Genomic DNA, 21023 nt, shown 5'->3' with positions numbered 1-21023 from the left:
ATGCTGCTGCCATTCCCACCACCCAGAGCACCAGCACTCTCGGCTCCAAGCCAAGTGCAGTGCCTTAATCCAGGTCCCTTCTTAGGGGTCTGGGAAAGATTAACTGGGAACATTCCCCCTGATTAGCGTGTAATCTCTTAGACATTTCACATCTTCTTACACATCATAGGTGAGACCCCAGCAGCTGTAGCTCCCTTGAGGACTAAGGGATTTACAATGAGTGCAGTTTCTGGGCCACTTGGAACAAGATTTACCCAGGTCCTGGTGTCAGATCAATCTGCTTTTGTAATTAAATCTCCTTTTTCGGGAAAGGGAATAGCCATAAATAGACAAAACGGGAGGAGCGCACCACATAACTGCTGTAAAACTCAAATTATGTCACTCTGGGTTTGGCTTGAAAGAAGCAGCTCACAACAGCTATAGCAAAGCAAACTTTATTCCATGTATAGCACATCTCCCACAGCCTTTAGACAAGCCTGGCTGTCACATAGGGATCAATTCATTTGCATTTTATGTTTTTGTTTTCTGAATAGGACCCATGGCAGAAGCTATAGAAATTATATTGTACATTCACAGACATGTATAGAACAGTAGGTAAATAAATACACATACACACACATGAACAAACCATGGGGTTCAACACATGCATTTATGAGGGCCAAAAAGGAAATATAGAGCAATCTCAGACATTTGGGCTCAACAGACTAGGTTCCCCTCAGATCGGCTGGTTTAATCACTTCATGCTACGGTGGCTATTGTTGTGGTTTTCCTTCGCAGATTTAAAATTCACAGCTCATGAAATCACACCACATCCAGGCCACCCACAGGGACTGTCCCCCATCATGAACACGAACCCTTGGGTTCACAGGCACAGCTGATGTCAGTCCGGGCTCTCACAATTGTCTGTGCTGAACTCTGTTCTGTCCTGCTGAGACAAAAGGAAACGTCTGTGATGTCCCATCCTAAACCAAGTCCATGCTACTGTTCTGCCCTATGGGTCAAGGAGGAATTTTCCCCACACAGTCAAGGAGAAAAGTTGTGGTTATACCAGATCACAGCAATGTTGTGCACTATAGGCACCTCCTGGCTGCAGAGATGTAGCAGGCGGAGAGCAAATTGTAGCCTCATAGACCAGCCCAGGTTGCAAGGAACCTCAAAAGATCACTGGATCCAACCTTCCATGGGGAAAGGAAGCCTCGATGAGATTATCCCACACCCTGTCCAACAGCATCTTGAAACCCACCAATGACGGGGCCTCCACTATGTCCCTGTGGAGGCTGTGTCACTGACTGTTGTTCTCACTGAAAAATTACTTTCTTATAAAAATACAAAACTTCTCCCAGTGCAATTTATACTCATTCCCCCTGTCTTCTCCATGTGACTCCTTGTCAAAAGAGAGCCATCCTACAAAGGTAGCTACATTTCAGGTATTGGCATACAGTGATGAGCCCCCCTCACAAGCCTTCTCTTCTCTGGGGTGAAAAGACCCAACTCGTTCATGCTTTCCTCTCAGGGCAGGTTCTCCAGCCCTTTGATCCTCTCCATTGGCCACACTGAAGAAAGACTGTCCTGCAGGACTTCCAGCCTCCAGGAGCCTGTCCCAAAGCCCCTCCACTCCTGCATGGGGCACACACTGTCCCCACACTAGCAGCATATGGCAAAAACCAGCACCCTGTCACCCCCAACATAATCCATTTTGCCTGCCACGCACTTTCTTTGTTCATCACATTCAAATCCTAGCCCTTGCCCTAACTTGTTGTTGGCAGTTCAGCCCCAGCCTCACTTCTCCTTACCTGGAGGATCTTGCTGTAGGACAGCGGTGCAAATGAGTCTTCCAGATAGCGGGTGCCAAAGCCCATGATCCTGTTCACTGCCTGGTTACAGATGCCGGCCACCTTGGCGGTGAGGTGTACTGCAAAGGCAAACTGGATTTCTTGGGGGTTGACGTTGGGCCTGCTGGCTGTCATCTCCTTGCGGACATAGGCATCAGCCAGGTTTTTGAAGGAGCTGTAGGACATGTCTCTGAAGAACATCTGCAGCCGTGCATCTTCCTTCACCTATTTAAGAAACAAACAAATGCACACATTAAGAACAAATAACCTGGTGTGTCATTAGGCTGATGCCTTCACATCTCACTAAGACTGCAGATGAGAGAGGACAGACAGGCAGACATGATCACACCCAGTCGGGGAATTAGGACATGCCACTTCCTTGATTTTACTGAGCATTTCCCTGCACCAGGGAAGTATTGCACCATTTTAGAGCAGTGATCAGCCCAAATTCCCCCAGCTCCATCCAGCTGACTGCAGTTCCCCTCTCACCTTCCTGTCCAGCTCATCTCCGGCACTCTGGAGCAGGGCCACGATTCTTCTGATGGCTTCATCTGTAGAGAGAACACAGTCACTCCCTTGTTACCTCTAGCCCTGTGGCTGATCACCATGCGTGGATGTTCTCAGGGCAGTGCAGCTTTTTAGCCCCTCTGACGAAACTTCCCAAGCAAAGCGTGTCATCCTCCAGCCCTGGAAAACCCATTTCAGCCTATAGCTGAACACCTTGCTTTCGTCAGTCAGGAAAAACAGCCCCCTGCCTTTGAATTTGTCCCTCCCCAGATCAAGCCCTGCTGCTGAAAATCCCCGCAGTGGGTTCATATGACTCTTTGGGTTGTATTAAATGCCAAGGCAAGACTGAAGCAGGGCTTGGGTCCCATTCAGGCTCCTCATGGGGATAAATACCATGTTACTGTTTTCTGTACATGCAAAGGGCAGCACTCACCAACCCCATCGGCACCACCCAACCTCAGCAGCTGCTCGCCCCCGTGCTCCCTGTTGCTTCGGCTCTCGCTGCCTTGCACAATCAGCCCAATCTCCTCTGAGACTCGCGTGTAGTAACCATCCGGCTGCTCTGCCTCTGCTGGAAGAAGAACACATGTTCAGAATCAGGGATTTTTCTTGGCCAAATCACTAACTGATAGAAAGGGGAACACAGACACTACTGGCATGGTGCCTGTGTCCACGCAAGGTCAGCACACGCCACTGTGAACCATGCGCTGTGTTCCCTGAACTGTAGCTGAGCTTCTGCAATGGCCCCAAACCAACCAGGCTTTCACAAAGATCCCCTGGCAAGCTTCTTGGGAAGTGCTCAGCATGGGGATGAGGGTGTCACTGCCACGGCAGCTCCCACCCTTCCCTGCAGCAAAGCAAAAGCAACAAGTGATAGCCCTTAGGTGGTTTCAAATTCAATCTCTGGTTTTAAATGCGGATTTAAACTAAATCATGATATCCCTCATTTGCTACAGGGGGAAAACCTGTGCACAGATAAAAACTGTGTATGGATAAAACCTGCATACAGATAATCACTATGGAGCAGGTTGCATTAACTGGCTGCACTCATGAGTCCCAGTAATGATGCAAGCTGGTGCACCTCACCCAGGGTCATCTTCAACATGGGCAAATTTGAACTATTCGTGGTGCAGCAAGTCAAGTGTGGAGCCCTGCAAATCCAACCCCAATGCCCCATAAAGCAACATGTGGGCAATGCTTAGTAAGGATTAGAAACTAGCGCTCCACACTTGCTGTTGCTTTCCCCCCCAAAAAAAACACCTGAGGTCCCATTGGTGAGGGCAAGGGTGGGGGTCCCACCTGGGGGGGCTGGTCCCTGGACATGCCGCAGGGGCAGGCAGCTGGGGCGCTTGGCCCTCGCCCCTGTCTCACCCCGCTCCTCCTCTGCATGCTTCTTAAAGGAGAAAACCCTCTTGAGGCTGGGTCTCCTTCTGGGAGCTTTGCCCAGTGGTGGGGACATGCTTGAGTCGGTTCTGGGTTTCCTGGCTCCTTCTGTTTTACTGCTGTAAGGAGTTTTGGCATCTTTTTCCTTTGCTTTCTGTCTTGCATTTTCCTTCTGGTCCTCAGGGCTCTTCTTAAAGAGGAAATTTAAGAAGCTTTTGAACCAGGTGCGCTGGGTTTTGCCCTGGGAGAAGATTTTCGTGCTTTTCTTCTTGGTCTCCAGTTCCTCCTTTGAAGCCTCCCCAGGAGCTGATGCTTTGCTTTCCTCGAACAGAGCCTGTTCCAGCTCCAGCACCTTGGGTGCCTCTTCCTGGTCCTTCTTCAGGCTGAGCTTGGCACATGAATACTTGCAGAAGTCGCTCTCTGACCTTTGCAGCCCAAAAGCCTTCCTCCCTTGCCCTCTGGCTCCCTCTTGAAGCCTTTCCTTTGCTGCCTGTGAGTTCTCGCAGCAACTCAATGAGCGCCTGACATAGATCTCCAGCACCTTTTTGGCCCCTTGCCTGTCCAGTGAGAGGATGGTCCTTGACAGCTGTCGCCCTGCGTCCCATGGCTGCTGCTCTGCAGCCAGAGCCTGCACCTTGCTGTGAAGGAAAACAACATTTTCAGCCTGGTTTTGCAGTTGGATTGAACATGATGGAAATCACCACTGCTTTGGCTAGGACTGCAATCCAAGAGTGCTTTGGGTGTCCAAGGGTTCTTCTGTTCCAGGTAAATGATCAACCCCTTTTATAGTTGTTATTTAAGTGCTGTTTATGTAGACAGCATACTTGAGGTTTTATGATGGGCTATAGACACTGCTAATCAAGGAAGTGAAACTGCATGGAGGGAAGGATAAGCTGAGCAGGTCCCACAGGGGCTGCCAGGTTTGTGCAGGTGTAACCCAGACACCATGCTGCTGCATCTTCCCATTGCAACATATCACCATACTACAAAAAAAAAATAAATAAACAACCTCTAAGCCCAGATCTTTGAGCATCTCCCTTTGAAGCAAGGGTTGCTAAAAAATTAAAACAGGACCAGACACTCCTGTGCTTTGCGCTGGTTCTGCACCCTTCAGAGAACCAGACCCAAACCACTTTCCCCTGCTGAGTGGCACACGGAAATCCCACATGCTCAGCCGTACAAACCACCCAGAGCTGCTCAGTGCAGATGAGCAAACATAATTCACAAGCACACCTGTCCACCACAGGTTGGCCATTTTTTTGGATCAAGAAGACAACTTTCATTAATCCAAGGCAACACCAGAGCCAACCAACCACCCAAGCTAGCACTAGTAATAAATCATTCAAATAGATTTAATCACAGCAGAGCAACAACCCTGTTTTGCTTTGACTGATTCCAGCCCCTTGGCCACATCATTTTTATTTGCTCTTTTGGTATTTACCTTTCCATCAGTATTTCTGTCCTTCTAGACATTCGTCAAGACAAGCTCCACAGCAGTAAGCACTAAGGGTGTTCAGGCTCCCTCGGGAGCTGCCTATTTTATAACCAGGTTGATGACCAGCTGACTCAACCCTATTTTTAGCAGCCACTCAGGAGTGCGGCCGGCACTTCCAGGTGCGTGAGTTTCACCGGAGAGGAAAACAATTTCCTTCTGATAGCCAGCAGCAAGATAGCATAAAACATTCATGTCACCTGGCATAAGCACTGGCCTTTGATACCAGCTATCTGAGCCAGCTGTTTGGTGGATTTTAGTTGTTTATTGTTTTTCTTTTTCTTTTGTTTTATGGCCTAAAAGGGCTTTTCCAGGTTGTTTCTGTAAGGAGAAGCCACAACTTTTTCAGGGAAATTGAGGCTTAATACAGCAACCAGATCTCCCCACTCACACCCCAGGGAAGCGGATGTCATGGGCTGATGTATGAGTGCAGACACACTGGGACACAATGCTAACAGGATGTCTCCAAATGCCAACCATGAGCAGGCTGCAGTGTCCTTGAAACCCACCCTAGGGTTCTTCAGACAGCCTGCTCACCTACCCTAAAAAATGAAACAGGACCCGTTTTGTGATCCAAATGCTTCGCACCCGCCTTGCTCCCTGTCAGCCTTGTCCAGGGACAGAACACCTCCTGGGGTGAAGCTGCAGGGCACAGCTCTGCACCTCCAGCATCCACCAGCCCCCAGGACAAAAAAATCTTCAGTCTTGGTTACACCAGATTCACCTGTACCTGTTGCTCCCTCTGGCAGGCTGCTGCTTGCCATCTTCATTGCTATTTTGCCATCTGATGGCAATATTTCGCACTGCAGCTTACAGCAATGGTGCCACACATGGATGCACTTGCTGGGAGGTGGCAGTGACCTGCGTGACTGCTAGCACTTTGACTTTGGAAAATCCCACAGTGAAATTTCCTTGTGAGCAATGCTTTGTTTTCTCCAACTTTCAGCTAGGGTAATATGCTGTCCTGGTCTGACAGTCTTGATGGTCTTTTTGATAACTGATCTAGCTTGCAATTCAATGGGTCCAGGATTATTTTCCTTAGTTTTCTTTCTACAAACTTTCTGGGCCATAATTTCTCACTGCTTGAAGAAACGCAGCCCACTTCCCTCCTTTTCTCCTTAGCCTACACTTATGATTCAGCCTGGCATTCATTAGGAAATACCCAGCTCTGTTTTCCAGTATCAACATCACCTGCTGATAAATAATTACTCTGCCCATTAGGAACCCCATGGCATATGACCACTATGGCTGAGAAGGACTTTCACAACCAATTTAGTTTGCTTTTTCCCTGCAACATCCCCATAACAAACAGCCACATCTACTCTGGCAATGGAGCACAGTTTGGCCATCTTTTTTTTTGGAGCTGCTGGAGATATCCAAGGCTGAATCTAAATGCTGGCCCCATTCATGGAGGACTTCTCATGACTAAATGGGGAATCATCACTGACTTATGACCTCTTACAAGCTTTTCCTCTTTGTACCTGTATTCCTGGACACATCCTGGAGATGGGCCACCCAAAGCAACTTTAGGGAAAGTCTGGACCTGAACTGTGATTCAGGAACCAGACCTTTACGCAAGTTCAGGCCCCTTCTGAGATTTAGGACATGCTCAAAACAAATGGGACAGATGCATATGAAAGAGATATTCACAGGAAATGTGAGACAAATCAAAAGCCCATTCCCAGAATTGAGAGGAAAGATCTTAATGTCTGGATCCAAATTTGTCCACTTTTCTCAACAAAACCAGGAGAGAATTATGAAAGGTCACATCATGGAGGGAGTGTGCAATGCTGGGGTTGGTATGGAGATACAGCAGGAAGGAAACTGGATTATAGAATAGAATAGAATAGAATAGAATAGAATAGAATAGAATAGAATAGAATAGAATAGAATAGAATAGAATAGAATAGAATAGAATAGAATAGAATAGAATAGTGCAGCTGGAAGGGACCTGCGAAGATCATCTGGTCCAGCTGCTTGACCTCTTCAGGGCTAACCAAAAGTTAAAGTATGTTATTTAAGGGCACTACCAAGATGCCTCTCAAACACTGTCTGGCATGGGGCATCAACTGCCTTGCCAAGAAGCCTGCTCCAGTGTTTGACTGCCCTCACAGTAAACAAATTTCTCCCAGTGTCCAGTTTGAACCTCTGCTGGCACAGCTCTGTGCTGTTCCCGTGCATCCCACCAGTGCCAACCAGGGAGCAGAGACTGGTGCCTCCCTCTGCGCCTCCCCTCCTCAAGGAGAGGCAGAGAGCACTAAGATCGGCTCTTGGCCTCCTTTTCTCCAGTCCAGACAACCCAAATGCCCTCAGCCTCTCCTCACAGCACATGCCTTCCAGCCCTTGTACCAGTCTCACTGCTCTCCCCTGGACACAAGGACCTTAACATCTTTTTTATACTGTGCACCCCAAAACTGTGCCCAATATTCAAGGTGAAGCTGAACCAACATTAAAATGAGGGAACAAATTCCTGAGGTGAAACTGCAAGGTGCTGAGGGTTACAATGTGCTCTGGAATGAAACCCCCCAAATTTCTTGGCAACAAGGCAAACAGAGGCCACAGCTGGGGAGGCTGAGGCTGGACATCAGAAAGAGCTTCCTCTGCAAGAGTTGTCCCACTTTCACATGGGTACCCCTGAGGGGTGGGGGATCACCAGCCTTGGAGGTCTTCAAGATTTGGATAGCCAAAAGCATGGCTCACCCAACCAGGTGTTGGTGGCAGTTGCGTTTTAAGTGAGAGGACAGCCCACGGACCACAAAGGTCCCTTTGAGCCCACCACCTGGGCACAGAGACGTCTGCAGCTTTGGACCTGAACCAAGAAGCGAGTGTTGAAGGCAGCCACTTCTCCCCACACAGGGCATAGTTAGAAAAAGGACACAGCCAGCATGTGGCATCCTCATGGCCTCAATGGAAGCCTCTCAACCCAGTTGTGCAGTGCCTCTATCCAAGAGGTTGGTGGGCACCAAAGCTGGTGGGGGACACCCACCTGTGTGTCACCACCCCTGAACTACAGCCACAGCTGAAGTCTCCGACTCATGTGCACTCTCCCTCCTCACACGCCCACATCAAACAGCCCCAGCACAAGCAGCAGTTACAGGGCTGTTAACCAAAAGGGATGGATCCTGTTCCAGGAAAGCAGTGTGCTTACAGTCATCCCACCCCTGCTTATTGCAGGAAGAAGAGCAGTGGCCACATGCTCTAGGATGGACAGACACAAGCACTTCCTGGAAGCTGAGAAGGAGCTTGTCATCGCAAAAGTGCACTTTGCTTTTTGCTTTCCAAGATAACTCCAGCATGTTGTTTGCATTTGGCAGCTTCCCAGGTTTTAGAGGAAATCCCCATCCAAGTCCAACAGGATCCTTAGTCATCACTGGAGGAACAGGTGAAAAGCAGCAACATGCATGCTCCCTGTGAGCACAGAACAAGCACTGGGGTCACCACCAGTTCCAACAAAGCCACCCACACAAACTTGAGAAGCAGTGGGCTGCTTGGGAGTCATCAGGTCTGTTTTCATAGCAAGAAAGTGGGTGGGATGTCATGCTAGGAGAAAAATCAGGAAAAATGCACCCAGGAGTGACACATGGCTAGGATGGGACAGTTTCCAGGGAACGAAGTCTGCTCTCCTACAAAAGCTGTCCCTCATAGGTGGGCAGGCCTTACACTGACTCTCTGCTGGATTTTACCCCAAGACCTGGTTTTAGCCTTCACTGAGACAAAATACAGCCTCTGTGCAAGGATGTGTGAGCTTGGGGTGCTTCACTACACCTCCCTGGAGTGGTGCATCCCCAGGCAGCAGCTTGGCTGGTGCCATATGACCTCCAGCCCTTGCTCCTAGCAGAGGTTTTGGCATCCCTTCCTAGCTAGCATCTCACAAAGGCAGTGAGGCTAACACTCCTTTACCCCAACAGAGCTTCTCATTTCCTTCTCTGCCATTGTTTCACTTGTGTTTTGCTGACAAGCTGCTGAATTTTCTGGAAGTGAAACTTTGCAGGCAGTGTATCTGGAGATGTGTTGTGCTGGAGCAGGGATGTTTTGCCAACCAGCCACTGCATGTCCCACCACTATCTCCTGCTGGATGCAGCCCAACAGCATCTTCAGGTTTCAGTTAATGGAGATACTTCGGAGAAATACCACCAGTTTACAGCAAAAAGGGCTGTGGTTTCAGGATGGCAACAAATACCTTTGGTGGAAAACTCAGTCACAAAGCTGTTAGTTCCCAGACCCACTGACAAGCACTCCTGTCCCCAAAATGGTACCAATGCAGCCCCGAGACAGCAGCCTAGACTTCACAGCCAGAGGAATGATGCAAGACAGCAGGATTATTTCTGCACTGGTGCAAGACAGGTGTTGGAAGGAACTCCTAGCATTTTCCTAGCATTGTGTTCTGTGGCTGATACTTCACAATGTGTCTCTGTGCTTGTCCACACAGCTATAAAATACCATGTGTTGGTGCAGTGTTCACCCAAGAGCTGCTGCACCCCGTGTTGGGGGCTGCCAAGCTCAGGGACAAACCCAGGTGTCCACAGGAGTCAGTTACTTGCAGTCTGCTCAGAGAGCTGGTTTTCTGGGTAAATGAGGAAGGCCTGCATTTCTCAGTTTCAGAACTTCAACCAGAAAGATGTAGTATTTTCAGCCACGCAGAGTCACAGGATTGTATCTCCTCAACTGAAAGCAATCTGAAACTATCACTGGATAATTTCAGATTTAAAAATGCATGCACATTGCTCCTTCCAGCACTCAGCAACAATACCTGGGGTTGCAGGTATTCCTGTTTCATTCTCAAAGTAAATAACATGTCTGACAATAAATGTGATTGTGTACATTACTGGCCTGTTTCTTGTCACATTATTTAGTCAGCTACTTACAAAAAGCATTATTAAATGGAGGGAAAGAGTTAAAGGGAGTCAAAACAAGACACAGTGCACAGCCTGAAGTTCCAACCAGGCCTGATCCAGGCAGATACTTCAGCTCATTCACATCCTTAACCACAGAAGTGGCTCTACAGGAGGCAGATTACAATGTACGGCATATCTGCAAGGTAAGTCTGATCTCAAATCAAGGGAACATCTCAGATTCAGAGCAGCACGTCCACACTCAGGGTCACCACTTGCTTTGGCAGGTGTTCAACCCAGAGCACATGCTCCGGTGCTCTCTGCTCAACAGATCTCGCTGCAATAACCGAGCAGTCTTTAGCAGCACATTTGGACCTTAAAGACAAGCATCAAGATTTATCAAAAATATCATTGTCCCTGCCAGAGGAGGAAGAAGCAGTGAGCAGAAGACCAGCACACACATTCACCTGTGCTTTCTGGGCTTGGGGATAGTTTTTGGGTGTGTTTTGCTGGTGAAGCTCCAGAGATGTCATAGCTATGGCTTAGGGCAGGTTTTGAAATTCAGGACCACCTCTGTGGCCTTCTGTCCAGGAGAGCAGGAGATGCTGGTTCTCCCCAGCAGAGAACAAGTCCCTCTGCAAAGCACTGCAAATGCAACCTTCAAAGACTTCCTATGATGAAACCTCCAGTGGGTCTTCTTTGAGATCCTCATGGTCCTCATTCTCCAGCTGCTCCAGTTTGCTGGATTTCTCATGGACAATCTCCCCAGGAGTCTTCAGAAATCTGAAATCCATTTTAATTGTTTTAAATGCATGTCCAAACCAGGCTGTAAATGCTGGAGTCCTTGCCCTCACCAGCTGAGCTCTGCAGTTTACTGAAGGGTGTCTGACATCCCCAAGACAGCTCTTGCTTTGCCTTCAGGATGCATGGAGCCCACAGAGGCAAAGCACAGCACACATCAGCCCAGCACTGGCATTTTAAGTTCAGGATAGTCCCAGAGAAGCAGCCAGCACTGAAAACGGGAGACTCCTGACTTATTTCCACCTCTTCTATTCAGAGGTAAACTTCAGACCTGATGTCAATGGAGAATGGGAGGGACATGTCCAGCTCAGATGTGCTCAGGGACATTTCCACCAGCACCAACCGGACCCCACTGAGGACAGCAGATGGAGCTCATCCCTGGGCAGATCGCTAGCCCACAGGGAGCAGATCAGATGGGATCTGGATCACAAGCATCCCAGCTCCCCACTTGTACAGGACACAGCCTAGATGCAAACCTGCCAGGGTGTTGCATTTGCAGGGGAGGATATAAAGAAAGAAATCAAAAAGCAACCACTGAGGTTTTACAAAATCAAAACCAGCCCAAGCTTTTTATCTCAACATGAAGGCCAGTTCCTGCTTTCAGACAGATGCACACAGCTGCTGTTGGATGCCTGTATGCACAGCAGCATGAGACCAGCTAGGAATAGCCCCAATTTCCCCTCCAGCACCATAAACCCAGAGGACAGCCCACATTCCCATGCGTTTCCCCAAACATACAGCAAAGATTCTTCAACTTCAGCTCAGCTCTGGACCATCAAGAATCCAGAGAGATGAAGCAGCTGGCAACATCTGGAGCACTGCACCTTCCTATGCCCCATCTACACTATTTCTCTGGTCTGTTTTCTCACCTGAAGAGCAGCTTCTGCCCCGGCTCCTTTTTGATGATGTTAAGTTTGTAGTAATGTCTGAGTGCCCGTGACATCTTTTCATACGTCATGTTCATCCTGTTCTGGAAGGAGAAAGAATTGAGGAGGTTGAGTAAAAGCAAGCACCAACATCTGCCTTGAGTCTGTTTGCAGGAGGAACAAGTGTAGGATATTCAAGGTGGTTTCTTGGGCATTGCAAGCATTAGCATGGGTCTCTAACCCAAGCTTGCTTCTAGCTCGGCATCTACCATGGTTTGCTTTTCAGGGGATGATAACATCTCCCCCTTTAATGACCAGGAGGTTGGTGTCCCTCTGTAGCCCTGTGCCTGCTTTCTGTCTCGTCCTCCTCAGTCCCTATGCCATTGGCTGTGAAGACCAGGTCAGGAACGTGACAAGAAATCCCAGAAATGACAAGTTTCTTCTCAACTGCATTTACCTTGTGGTTCCCCCAGAGCTGGGCAAGTCCATTTGGGTTAACGATGCGGAAGACCTTGGCTTCCTTGTCTTCCCACCTGATGTAGGGCATATATCGACTATCAGAGAGGAGCTGGTATACATAATCCCACAGTAACCTGCAATCTGAGAGGTGGCACACAAGAAACAGTCACAAAGCTCACACTAAGGCACTTGTGCTCCAGTGGAGGTCGGTCAGCAACAGGATGTTAGCAATAATAGTAAATTATGTATACAGTAAATGTGTTAGCAATGATAGTAAATACAAGAAGAGCCCAGAGCTCATGTACAGCACTTTTATTGCTTTTCAGGTACTGAGGTACTGAGAGATGCACACTGTACTCAGCTTTGGTGAGGCCGCACCTCTAGTACTGTGCTCAGTTTCGGACCCCACACTACAGGAAGGACATCGAGGTGCTTGAGTGTGTCCAGAGAAGGGCAACGAAGCTGGTGAGGGGTCTGGAGAACAAGTCTTATGAGGAGCAGCTGAGGGAACTGGGGTTGTTTAGTCTGGAGAAGAGGAGGCCCAGGGGAGACCTCATTCCACTCTACAACTTCCTGAAGGGATGTTGTAATGAAGAGGGGGTTGGCCTCTTCTCTCAGATAACTAATGATAGGACTCAAGGAAACGGACACAAGTTGTGCCTGGGGAGATTTAGATTAGCTATAAGGAAAAACTTTTTCTCTCAAAGAGTGGTCAGGCTCTGGCATGGCCTGCCTAGGGAGTTGGTGGATTCACCATCCCTCGTGGTGTTCAAGAAGCACCTGGACAAGGTGCTATGAGATATGATTTAATAGCCTAGTGGGCAGTATTGGTGATAGGACAGTTGGACTAGATGACCTTGTAGGTCCTTTCCAACCTCATGTTTGTATGATTCTATGATTCACACACTGACACGTGGAATAAATAGAAGGAAGACAGATGGGCAGATGGGATGAAGCACAGTCTCATTTTCCCAAGGAATGAGGCAAAAAAATCATATTCACCTGCAATTTTCCCATCCACTGGTGCTGACAGGGCTGTAGGAAATGAGCAGACGGAATCTGCCCTGCAGCTGCCCTCCGGGTTGTGATGGGAGAGGTTCAGGGGCTCCTCCCAGCTGCGGGATGAGGACAGCTCTGTGTGACCCAGGCAGGATGAAAGAGCAACCGGGGCAGCCTCCACACCACAGTCCACCCCTTCAAGAGAAAAACCCATGCTACGTTATGGTGGGTCCCAGAAAGTCTTTCAAAGCCCTGAAACAGTCAGAGAGGGCAAGCCTGGGGATGACCTGGGTCAGTTGTCAGCCCAGACACCAGCCCAGCTGGATAAGGCAGGCGCTAATGAAAGTCCAATGCTCTTCCAAGGCAGAAGCAATAGCAGAATGAGCTCCAGAGAGATTAGAGGAGGTCCAGAGGTTCAGAGAGATTAGAGGAGGTGCCAGGTGCAATGAAGGCAGGACGTACATTCCTTAAAGGTAAAGAAAAGCTAAAATAAAGGAATATGCTGGAACACAAGCATATGGCTCTCTTTGAAACTGACCCTACCCGGCTACTGACCCCACCAAACCAGACCCTAACCTGCTGATAGACTCCCTACCCTGGCCATGGCCCTATGTGGTCACCACAGACTCACCTAGGGACCACCAAAAATGATTCTTACCTTTAAATTGATCTCAGACCTGCTTGTTCACTGTGAATTTTCTTGATGACCTGGATTTTGTTGGAGCTAGCTGCTATCATCATTTATGTCCTACTTGCCTTGCTTAGGTACTGTGAGATGGGTTCAGCTGGCTGAGCTTCAAACCCCAAGTGTGTGCTGACGTGACACCCAAAACGTTCCTGGTAGCTGAGGGAAGGCATTGCTTCATAGCCACCATTCTCCATCATACCTTCCTCTGTGGTCCTGGCCTCTTGGAAAGGTGAGTTCAGCAAAGGGCTGCACACCAGAGCTCTTCTTTGAGTCTTAATGTACTGGAGTAATTCATATAACACATCACCTGCAGGGAAGGAATGTGAGCTCAGATGATCTTGTTTTATAGTAGGGACTCTCTCATGTAATATTGTTGCTTATATTTCTGCAGTACTTGCAGAGTAAGATGTTATTCCCCATCCCAAAGAATTTGCAGTCTATCTAGTTAAAGGAAAGAGTTTTTTCTCTGTCTCCAGCACCCAGCTGGCCACACAGAGCTAACACCAGCTCTGCCAGCAACCATTCAGCCCACCTCAGCCTGTGCTGTTCTCAGTCCTCATTCACACCCTTCTTCATCTAACCTGAGCTAGGAGCTCGGTATCTGAAGTCATCTTTGGTAAGGATACACAGTGCTTTGCCATTCATTTCAAACTTGCTTTCTTCGGTTTGTCGAAGGGAATACTCTTTCTCCGCCCATCTGAGCCAGTGGATGACATCGTCCTTGCTCCACAGTGAGGGCTGGATTCCTGAAACAAGGGGCAGTCCCATCCTCAAAACTGGTGAAGGGCAGTGTGGAACACAAATCTTCTCCATCACCAAACTACCCCTCTAACATGGACCAAAATATCCCCAAGGAAATGAACCTGGAGGATTGGCCCATTTTATATCCCAGCCTAGACAGCAGGGATATAGACAGTGGGATGCCACAGCTGTGCCCACCATGTCCCACCCTGCGGGAGCTCCCTTTTAAGCAGGGTTGACTTGCCCAACAGCTACTCACTCAGCCTGCCTGGTAGCCTGAAGATTTCCCCTTCACTGATTGCTGTGTGTCTGGGGTGGTACTGGGGTGGTAATGAAGCTGTAACAACCGAGCTGGAAGAACCAACTGTAACCTTACCCTGGGGAAAAGAGATTAAACACATCAGTGGGTGGAAATTCCCAGCTGTCCTGCTTTTGCTTTGGAAAGACCTCCACCATGGCAAACACTGCTCAGACAGTTTCTGTTTTCCCATAGTACTGTGATGCACTATCTGCAGCTCCTCTACCAGCCCCAGAATGAATCTCTCGTTGCCCAGGACAGTGTTAGAAGCCAGAGACCCCCTTCCTCTTTCTCCCCTTCCTTGCTTTTTTTTTAGCAGAGAGACCTGTCGTCATCCAGGCTGCAAGTGTGGGCTCCCAGCCACCTCTGTCCCGTGGCTGCAGGGAAGCAGAAGATGAAGCCAAGACTGGCAGACATTCCTCTGATGCTCACCAGATGCCTGCAGTTTTAGGACAGTACTTCAGTTCTTTAGAGTTGCAAAAATTAAGCTTAGGTTTTTGTCTTGAAAATGCCTTGTGAACAGATCTCTTATTTTTTTCCCTAGTTGTCATGTGGATATCAGCGGAAACAGCCACCTCACTGGGAGACAACCATTCATCTTGCTCTCCTGCTGTCAAGTTCCAGCCCTCTCAGTTGTTCATCAGGGAGGCCCCCAGCCTCTCTGAGAGCTGAGATGCTCCCGGAGCCCTCGGAAATAGTCAGCACTGGAGGGAAAGGCAGCCCCAGCTCCTCTGCGGGGCTGGGGAGGTGGCATTGCCCCCATACTGCCCTCACACTTCCATACGGGAAACTTCAGTCCTGCTTTCAGCTCTGTCTGCATCTTGAAATATTACTGGCAGCCACGCAGATAATGTTTCCCCTCAAAAGTCTATTAACACGAATCCCAGAAATTGCTCAGCATCATTCTCTGGAAAATTAAAAATTTTGCATGCAAATGTTATTTTCTGAAGCAGTTGCCTACTCTGGGCGCTTCCGTACACCCTCAGGCAGATTTTCAGAGGTGCATAAAGCAACCGCTTTGTAAAGGAGCTGAGCCCCAGACTCCCAGGGGTGGAGAAAATCCCAGTGCGTACTGAAAGTAGGCAGTGGTGCTTGGGCACATCTTAACTGCGAAGCTGGTGACCCCAAAACAGGAGCATGGGGGACAGGAGCCGAGCATGCTGTCACCCCCAGGGCAACAGTGCTTGGGTCACATCAAGGTGCCTGGAGATTCCCCAGGTTATTTCTACTGACAGAGTGCTTTGTATTTTGGCATTGTCAACAGATGACTATGAGGAACTATGTTAACTGCTCAGTCTTTTTATGAGAAACATGAAGAAGAGCTGAATCACTCCAAAACTTGATCTCAGAGGATGATGGTGTTTTCCTCACCAGGACAAGCATCAACAATTTTTCTGATAGTGGTGAAATAAATTGCTGCTAGCTGTTGTGTCTGAGCTGTTGGTCTTAGCAAAGCAAGAAGTTGTATGATATTGTATGAGGACACCAGAGAAAAACCAGTGAAGATTCTGAAGACACTTTATAGCAATGCAAACCATTTCGGATTCATTATAAGCAATAAGCTACAAGAAAAATAAAAGTGAAAGAAATTAGCCGTGCATTTTGTCCAGAGCTGCCTGAAAGAGGTATTTTAGTTTTCTCCCATTGACATCATTCCACTACAACGAAATTTACTGGAAAAAAAAAAAAAAATCAGGTGCTTGATACTTATCTTGCTTCTAAAGATTTCTAGGGCAAAAGAGGCACGTTCTTGTATTTTATTACTTTGCACCGATTCTTTAATATTGTTGGTTTGATGGTATTTGTTTCCTGCTTAGCTGTTTTCAAGCATATTTCTGAGATGGTATTTGTGTGCTTCGAGAGGAAATATCGTTCTTAGAGGTTACAGAGCAGGAGCCCAGGAGAAGAGCGGTGCAAAGCAGGCACAGGTGTGCAGGAGCAGCACCCGGATCGGTGCCGGCCGGCAGTGACCGAGTGGCCCCGCTGCTCCTGTCTCTGCCCGGTGAGGGAAAGGGCGGAGGGGGGGGGGGGGGGGGGGGGGGGTGGTGTCTCCCCGCCGGGCCTTCAGGTGCCCCTCAGCCCCAGCGGCGAGCCCGGAGGGAGCGAGGGCTGCGGGCTCTTACCTGCATCCCCGCTGCCGCCGGCTCGCCGCTCCCCGCGGCGGTGCTGGGCGCTGCCCCAGTGCCCCCGCGGCTTGGCGCTGCCCCGGCCCCGACACCCCCCGGAGCTCGGCGCCGCCCCGGTGCCCGGCGCGCGCGGGTCGCGCTCCTGCGGCCGCTGCGGCTTCGGCGCGATCTTTCCGGGAAACGAAATCGAAACGAGCCGGGGCGCCGGGAGGCAGGAGAGCGGCGGGGGCAGCGCCCAGGCCCGTGTTCCCCTCCCGCCCCCCCCGGACCATGTCCCCGCCACACCCGGGGGCTCCCGCTCCGCCCCGGGAGAAAGTTCGGCTCCCGCCGCTGTCCCTTGGCCGGGCCGGGCCGGGCCGGCCCGTTACCGGCACCGAACAGCGCCGTTGGCAGCAACAGAGTCCCCCGGCTCCCCGCGTCCCTGTGGGCTCCCCCGTGTCCCCGCTCCCGACCCGCAGCACGGTTCCGGGGAGGCCGGCCGGGAGGAGGTCGGAGGAGGCTTCCGTGTCCCCGGGCCGGGGACAGCTCCCGTGCCCGCTTTCCCCCTCCTCCCCTCGGCGACCGCCTCCGACCTCGGCCGGGCCCCGCCCCGCCCCGCCCCGCGTGCACCGGCGGCGGGCACCCGTGGGCGGCCGAGCCCCGCCCTGCAGGCGGCGGAGGGGAGGGAGCGGCCTCGGCGGGGACGCGGTGAGCGGGGCTCGGGGGCGGCAGCCTCCGCCGTGCGTCGGGGGGGCTGCGGAGGGGTCTGCTCGGCGCCCTGCGGCTTCCCAAGCGCCCCTCACGCGTCTCTCGGGGCTTTCGGGGCGGGCTCGCGGGCCCGGGGGAGCCCGGCGCATGGTGGCGGCCTGCGCGTCCCCGGCGGGGCGCCGCTCGCTGGGGGCGCGCCTGGGGCCTGCTGCGGGGGCGGCCGCTGGGGGGCTGAGGGTGCCGGCCGGGCCCTGCTGAGCCGGAGGCCCGCGAGGCCTCCCCCGCGCAGCGCCGCAGCGGGCCGGGACCGATCCCCGGCGGTAGCGCTGCGTCCCGACCTCCGCCGCGCGTTATCCCGTTGCCCAGCGCTCTGAGGAGGCCTCGGGCCGTGCCCGGTGCCCGCTGGTGAAGCCGCTGCCCCCGTAGCAGGGAGCGGCCTCCCCAGCCCTGCGCTCCGGTGCCGGCTGGGCACGGTGCTGTCCCACGCGGGTCCTGGGGCTGTGGGCTGGTGCGTTGTTGCTCTTGAGGTGTGCTTTTAAGCTTGAGTCTGCCTTCCCTTTCCTCTCTCCTCTTTGGCCCTACAGTGCTCTGAAAGGGAACGGGAGTTTCTGAGGAATGTGGGATTTTCTTCTTGAAGAGGAGCAGTGGGTGAGATGTTGGCTCTGCTTGCGGGCGCCTTTTTGTTGTTGTGAACCACCCTCCCCCCCCCCCTTTTAATCCCATTCACTCTCTTTATGCTGCCTTCTCAGTGACCTTAAGCTGTTCAGGAAAGGAGTAGCAATAATAATACTGAAATACTGGACTGGGGGTCTGAGAACATGCATCTGTAGAAAGATCACTTTGAATTGCTTTATTAGGGTTGCTGCAAACCCAAGTCCCATTCCAGCTGTAGGTTATGCCTTTAAAGAAGAAAATCCCCCTGTGTTCCACATGTCTTCTTACCCTCACCACAAAGTCACAATCCTTCCTCATGGCATTGCCAGCAATCACAAACCATTAGTAGCAAGGAGGTTGTACATGGGGAATTAACAGAAAGATACTGTTCTTGCTTTCAAGGTGTGTCCTTGTTTAACCCTGTCCCTGAACTGAGAGTCACTGAGACTTTGTTGGTTATAAATACTTTTATCCTCAGTTCATAGAAATGTTTTTATTCACGTGAGCATCAAGATAGTGAGTTATTGGGCAAAAAGCTGCAGGTTAGTATGTAAGCAAAGCTCCTTGTAGGTGTTGTTAGTTATTCTTCAGACTGGATTTATTCCTGTTTAGGAAAGCAATCATAGTTCAGTGAAATAAATGGAGTGATGCTGTTTACAACTTGTGTGTATTTATATCACTTTTACAAAGCAACCTGTGCATCAATTACTTATACTGGTGCAAATATTTTCTGTAATAATATCTACACGAGAGGGTCTTCTATGGTTCTTAGGGTTCAGATGGAGCAGTTTATGTAGACTAATCATAAGTGAAACCTGTATATAAGACTATGTCCAGAATTATTTGAGCTTATCTTCATGAAGTTAAAAGCAGGTTTTAAAAAGTAAGTTATGCTTTAATGGAAATAAACATGTGCTGAGTTAGCTAAATTGGTGTTTGTTTCAGGGTAGACTTACCTTATTTGCAGCATGTGAAATGTTTCACAATCTTCTTCAGTGCCATTTTTTGTGCTGCTTGTGTTGAAGGAGATGAGTTTTATGTTTTGGTCTTAAAAAGAATGTTCTTTCAGATAGGAGTCTATGGAGGAACCCTATTACTTTAGCTCATTTAATCCTAAATCTGATTCTATCTTGGTCTTTTTGTGGTGCCTTCGTGTCTTTGCATGTTCACTCTTGCCTCCTCAGAATCCAGAGGTGTTGTAACCATCTGTTTTGAGTTTTTTGTTAAGTATGTTGTAAATGTTTTTCATGTGGCTACACAGTCTGTCTTCACAGGTCATGAGAAGTAATAGTAATGCCTGGTTTTATTACTTGATGCTTTCAGCATGAAGTTTGGGGCATGTTAGGATGTCCTTGTTGCTTGAACTCATTTTGAACTCATACCATGTGCCCATGATGGCCAGCCAAGTGTTTGGTTCACAGTATAAGAGCATAATCAAAGGAAGCAGACTATAATGTTGTTTAAAAGTAAAGATATTAACTCCATTTCAAAAACCTGAGAAACTCCAAGTAGAAAATTTGGATGTTGAGAAAAGTAAATAATATTTCAACCATTGTGATGAATTAGCTGCTATACAGCACTGCAGTCTTATAGCAAACACATTAGTCCCTTTTTGCCAAAAGATGTTATCACATAGAAATATCGGCCAAGAAAGAGGTAGCCATAGTACAGTATTAATAATTACATCAAAGTTGCAGTCCAGTTATGAAGATCCCTGCATGATGATAGGCCAAGTCAGCAGCCAAATAGCTTGTGAAAGGAGACTTGCAGATCTACCTGAAATAGCATCTTCCCATGCGGTCTGCTGTAGCTATGTATCATTGCTAAAAACAGTTTCAGAAACTCTTCCTTTTAGTAGAAAATAAACTACTGCTTAATGAATGCAGAGTGGACCTCCCTAAAACATTAGCTTGGGAACAGACTCAGAGACTGCTGCGTTCTTCTTAGAGATCCCAGAAGAGCATGCAGAGGGCAGAACTCTTTCCAGGAAAAGTGCTGAATTGGTGCCTGCTGATAAAGGCCATTTCAGCTGTCTAAAGGATCTCATCATTTTAAATGAATTGTACAATAGAAAATAGTGCCAGGTATAATAGCAATAGTGCCGGGTCCTGCACCTGGGACGGGGCAACCCTGGCTATACATACAGACTGGGCGATGAGACACTGGAGAGCAGCCCTGCAGAGAGGGATCTGGGGGTTGTGGTTGACAGCAAGTTGAATATGAGCCAGCAGTGTGCCCTGGCAGCCAGGAGGGCCAACTGTATCCTGGGGTGCATCGAGCACAGCATCACTAGTCCGTGCTAGGGATTGTCCTGCTCTACTCTGTGCTGGTGCGGCCTCACCTTGAGCACTGTGTGCAGTTCTGGGCACCCCAGTACAAAAAGGACGTTAAACTGTTGGAGAGTGTCCAGAGGAGGGCGACGAAGGTGGTGAAGGGCCTAGAGGGGAAGACGGATGAGGAGCAGCTGAAGGCACTGGGCCTGTTCAGCCTGGAGAAGAGGAGGCTGAGGGGGAACCTCATCATGGCCTACAACTTCCTCGCAACGGGGAGTGCAGAGGCAGGTGACCTATTCTCCATAAACACCAGTGATAGGACCTGCAGGAATGGTGTTAAGCTGAGGCAGGGGAAGTTTAGGCTGGACATCAGGAAGAGGTTCTT

General features: G+C 49.7%; 3 protein-coding genes across 6 annotated transcripts in view; 1 reads left to right on the top strand and 2 right to left on the bottom strand.

Annotated features, from left to right (window-relative positions):
• Window positions 1-418: 418 nt before the first annotated feature.
• On the bottom strand, window positions 419-7062 carry LOC137844104 (apoptosis facilitator Bcl-2-like protein 14). Of its 3 annotated transcripts, none has more exons than XM_068660082.1 (6): window positions 5164-7062; window positions 3639-4360; window positions 2773-2907; window positions 2322-2383; window positions 1794-2057; window positions 419-928 (listed from the first exon to the last, which is right to left on the bottom strand). In XM_068660082.1, exons 1-6 carry the CDS (start codon window positions 5193-5195, stop codon window positions 881-883), a joined length of 1263 nt encoding a protein of 420 aa, XP_068516183.1. In that variant the 5' UTR covers window positions 5196-7062; the 3' UTR covers window positions 419-880. The 3 variants fall into 3 exon arrangements, with proteins under 3 accessions (XP_068516183.1, XP_068516181.1, XP_068516182.1); XM_068660080.1 differs by having other exon boundaries at window positions 2773-2910; window positions 5164-7013; XM_068660081.1 differs by having other exon boundaries at window positions 419-925; window positions 2773-2910; window positions 5164-6999.
• A 2960-nt stretch (window positions 7063-10022) lies between these two features.
• Window positions 10023-17448, bottom strand: ETV7 (ETS variant transcription factor 7). Its single transcript, XM_068660083.1, is given in 8 exon segments — window positions 10023-10829; window positions 11717-11817; window positions 12171-12313; window positions 13175-13366; window positions 14059-14166; window positions 14441-14605; window positions 17022-17220; window positions 17222-17448. Coding segments are annotated over 8 exon segments (1095 nt in total). The 5' UTR covers window positions 17297-17448; the 3' UTR covers window positions 10023-10717.
• Window positions 17449-17669: 221 nt separating this feature from the next.
• Window positions 17670-21023, top strand: part of KCTD20 (potassium channel tetramerization domain containing 20) — a 35180-nt gene continuing 31826 nt past the window's right edge. Inside the window, exons 1-2 of one of the 2 annotated variants that reach the window (XM_068660075.1) lie at window positions 17670-17711; window positions 18296-18359. The gene's annotated coding sequence lies outside the window, so the exon portion shown is untranslated. Of the gene's footprint in view, window positions 17712-17748; window positions 18220-18295; window positions 18360-21023 lie in introns of those variants that run through there. The other variant, XM_068660077.1, reaches the window with a different exon arrangement.

Source organism: Anas acuta, chromosome 24 (assembly GCF_963932015.1).
Source record: "Anas acuta chromosome 24, bAnaAcu1.1, whole genome shotgun sequence".
Taxonomy (NCBI): Eukaryota; Metazoa; Chordata; class Aves; order Anseriformes; family Anatidae; genus Anas; species Anas acuta.
Note: the sequence above shows the minus strand (reverse complement) of the source record. Positions and strands in the feature narration are given on the sequence as shown.

What these genes read in the sequence shown, in the direction of transcription:
- LOC137844104 (XM_068660080.1), bottom strand. Translation starts at nt 5,195, where the DNA reads ATGTCTAGAAGGACAGAAATACTGATGGAAAG. An exon ending in ACAGAAATACTGATGGAAAG is followed by an intron (nt 4,361 to 5,163) that starts GTAAATACCAAA and finishes TTTCCTTCACAG; the next exon opens with CAAGGTGCAGGCTCTGGCTG. An exon ending in GAGATGAGCTGGACAGGAAG is followed by an intron (nt 2,058 to 2,321) that starts GTGAGAGGGGAA and finishes TTTCTTAAATAG; the next exon opens with GTGAAGGAAGATGCACGGCT.